Raw genomic sequence first — 4,079 nt, 5'->3', positions numbered from 1 at the left:
TTACCATCATCATAAAAAAAAGCATTTATTAGATGTCAAATTGTACATCAGAAAGACATTATCACTGCCTAGTAAGAGCTTGAAATCTAGAGCTAAGTTTGATGAGAATACATCAAAACCAGTAAAAACATAAACAGTACAAGTGCATTCAAAATAAACATACTTCTGAGGTATCCGAACGAACTAGAGATTGCAGTATATTCTCAGGTTTCTGTAAATATACTTAGGTCATATTCCCACCCTCCCCAGACTGTTAATACAAGTAGGATGTCAAAAAATAAAAGACAAAACACCTGAAGTCAAATGGGCCTGAAAAGATGGGAGTCATACTATAATCAGATCAATAGCACTCTCAATCTACAAAACTAAAATATGAATATACACACTTCTAGTTACTTTTTAAACAGATGGTCAAAGCAAAAACATTTTCTTATTGAAATTCTATAGGGATAACAAGTTTAATGAACAATTCAAAATAGACTGCTCAGATAAACTATAACCTACTTTGTACATACGTGCAGTGAATTTGCAGGTTACTTTGAGCAAAATCTGTGTCAGACTGTATGACATGCTACACTCATTACATCAGTGCCAATTATCAGGAGTCGGACTCAAAACAGCATTCACTGTGAAATGTCATTTGCTTTTAGTTTTAACTCCCTGAATTACTGAGTTAGTCATTTTCTATGTTAAATGGGGAGATGCAAATAGACTATTACCTATTACAACAAAGTTCTAAACAAAACTTTGAGTCCAACTGTTTCAAGAGTAACAACTAGATTCCATAATTTAATTACAAAATGTAAACCGCTGACACCTGAATTCTGTTGGAGTAATACTGTTTTCATCAATGATGGCTATTACAGGCCCTAATATTCTGGCAATCACATTAAGAACTTGTTTGGTACACATTTTCAACACTGCATCAACAAAAAACAAGAAATTTGTTCACCAATTTCTTCAGTACAAAGTTTTCACTCTGCATAGTGTGTCAACATCCATGCTGCAACAAATGTAGTGAACCAATCATTCATACCAATAAGCTCCTGCATGTAGTTTTTCATGCCTATATTAACTTTTATCCAGTATTTGTTCATACTAACATGGTAGGCTAATACTTCTGACAATGTGTGGAACCTATCTTCATCAGTTGATACTGTAAACAGGAGGGTGAAAAGCTATAATTATTGAAAAAACAGCATGGAGCTTACTGGTGGACACTGACCTTTTCAACTACTTGGGCTCTCAGAGCAGCCTGAATTACATCAAGGTTTAGGTGTAAGTATACAATATGGCAGCAACTGAAAATATGCCTTTCACAGTAACACTCAGGGCTTTAAATTTTTTCTGCATGGCAATCATTAACACTATCAAAGAGGCAATTACACTCATATTTATATTAATGTTTTTGTAAAAGTGCTATTTTTCTAATCTTATGGAGATTTGGCATAATCTTCTAAAATCTGGAAAATAAAGAAAACCTGAAGTTAATTGTGAAAGTGACTTTCCATATTGAGGTGCAGAGAGCATTTTTGGCATAAATCTCACCTTTTCCTATACTTTCTTAGGAGCAAAGGAAAGAATGATGGCTACTATCTTTTGTCAGCCCCATTCTATCCAAGCGCCTTCTCAAATGATCTTTCCTACTTCTGCAGCAACTCTGCTAGTGGCCTCTTTCTCCAACTAACTCTTCAGTCAACTGAACTATGAGAGCCTCTAACATGTGCTGACGAAGCACTGTGCCAGCTGCTCCCATCGAAGGCAGAAGCAGAACAGGGAGACAGTGCTTTTTGATATTTAGCAAAGATCATTATATCCAGAGCCAGCTGATAAGAAATCTAACTGGAGACCATCTTTCTACACAATTCTGAGCACCTTGAAGAGACCTGCTAAAGAAAAACCTCAAGATCTTGCTTTTTTAAGACCCTGAAATCCTGGCGGACTGGTGTCCTGTATCTTTAGAGACATCAGAAACAAAGAGTGAAGTGTGACCTTGACATATTGAGCAAAGGGTCTCAACTGGATCCACAAACAAGAAACTAGCAAGAACAACAAAAGGGAAAAGGAGTGGGTAAGCTGTGTTAAGGCTATTGGTTTCCATTTTCCTTAATCAACAGTATCTTCCTGCCTCAAACCAATGTTAAGAGCTTCCAGCAATAGCCAGCATATTTCTGAATATTCACTCCTCTGCTGTTCTGTAGAAAGACCACATCTTCAAGGTACTACTTTCCATCCACTTAGTCCTACTGCTCATGAGGTTTCCCAGTGAGAATCCCATTTTAGTAAGTGCTATGCATATACACTATTTAAATAGAATAAGACCATTCTTACATCCCAATCAAAAGCCTACTTAAATGCTGTTTTGCTGACAGGTACACAATTTTGCTTTAAAGAGAAATTCTGTATGAACATATATTTACAAGACTGACTGGTTCTTTAACAATAACCATTCCACAACAATATTGTGCTCCAATATTTATGTCTCAGCAGTATCTAAAGACCTATGTATTATCAAGTATTTTGGTTAAACTCTAACAATTCCTATATGTCTCTTCTTTGGAGAGGAAGGAATTTTTCTTTTAAACCAAAATCCAACTAAAACTATATGGACTGTACTCTGTAGAGTTTGTAATCTCTGTTCTGATCATAGGGATGAGTTTGAATTTGAAGTCCTGGAGAGTCTTTCTGTTGTTTTATAACCATTCGTGTAAGTCAGGCTTGGGATAAAGCACAAAGGGAATACGAACCTGTCCTAGGATGCATGTGTACAGGGTAGCCTCCATCCTTACTCACCTGTCTCAGCCTTCTCGGGTGTTTGTGGTATTAACATGTAAAATGAATGCTAACATATAACACAAGTGTCACAGAATGCACAGCCTTCAGTGTCAGAAAGACCTAAGGCTAAATGCCAGCTTCAGCACATTGCTATTTTTGTGACTTGAGCAAGGTACTGACTTTACCCTCCGTGGGCTTCAGTTTTCTCATTTATTCTGAAGATTAAATTACATAATATACCTAAAGTGCCTAGCATGCTCACTAAATAGCAAGGCTGGTAATAATATGCTTCAGTAGAAACTTGGAAGTAAATTCTCTTAGAGGAGAAAGTATCTTTCCCTTGATCAAATCCAGGCACCAGAAGGGCTATTGTCAGAGTGCCAAAATTTCTTGCAAACACTTGAATCACAAAGGCCAACAGCATCAGATCTAAGAACAGGAACACCATGGATGCTAATAGCCATTATGACACCAACTAGTCCTCCCATTTGGGAACTTTTCACACAAAGGGGAAAAAAGCTTCTAAACCCTTCTAGAAATTCATGAGTAAAACAATAACAATCTCATACAAATATTCCATTGAGAGTAATAGCAAAAACAAGTATAACACAGATATTAAAGTACTTAACTTTCCTAGATACTATATCTGCAGAACTGGCAAAAAAATAAATTCTCTAAAATTCACTTAGAAACCATGTAAACAAAATTAAACAACCTTCATTTTAATGAAAGTTGAATTTTAAAAAATTTATCATTTTCCAACTCGTACAAATGAAATTTAAACAGTAATTAATCAGAATCCTGGCTTCACTCACTAGCTGTAACATTGTTTATGCTTCAACTATAAAATAGAAATCATAGTGCCTAAATCAAGGGTGTAGTGAAAATTAAATGATATATTATTACATGGAATGTATGTAAAGTGCTTAGCACAATGCCTGGCACATAAAGGGTAACTGTTTCCCAATTTTTAGTATACCGAAAAACACAAGCATTAATGAAAATTTGCTATATTTACATGATGTTTTTCGAATGAGTTCGCTGATGAGTAATGAGATGCACATTCAACTTGAAACTTTTTCCACACACAGAACATTTAAAAGGTTCCTCTCTTGCGTGGCTCTCCTGGTGGCATGCAAGGTCTGAATCCAAAATAAAAGTTTTTCCACGTGTCTTGCATTTATGGGACTTTTCCTCCTTATGAATGTTCTGATGGGAAATAAGCTCAGAGATATGAAGAAAGGTCATCATACATTCAGGACATTTTAAGGGTTTGGACTTTGAAAACAAAAGTAAGTTTTCCC

At 35.9% G+C, this 4,079-nt stretch overlaps 1 protein-coding gene across 3 annotated transcripts in view; it reads right to left on the bottom strand.

The window, feature by feature from the left end:
• The window catches only part of ZNF597 (zinc finger protein 597), an 8,288-nt gene continuing 4,209 nt past the window's right edge, over nt 1-4,079 (bottom strand). For all 3 annotated transcript variants that reach the window (XM_015590981.2, XM_015590984.2, XM_015590985.2), the window contains one exon: nt 1-4,079. In XM_015590981.2, coding sequence (XP_015446467.1) covers nt 3,790-4,079 — 290 coding nt within the window. In that variant the 3' untranslated portion in view covers nt 1-3,789.

This window comes from Pteropus alecto, unplaced genomic scaffold, assembly GCF_000325575.1.
Source record: "Pteropus alecto unplaced genomic scaffold, ASM32557v1 scaffold44, whole genome shotgun sequence".
In the NCBI taxonomy this organism is placed as follows: domain Eukaryota; kingdom Metazoa; phylum Chordata; class Mammalia; order Chiroptera; family Pteropodidae; genus Pteropus; species Pteropus alecto.
This window is presented reverse-complemented; position numbering and strand designations above follow the sequence as displayed.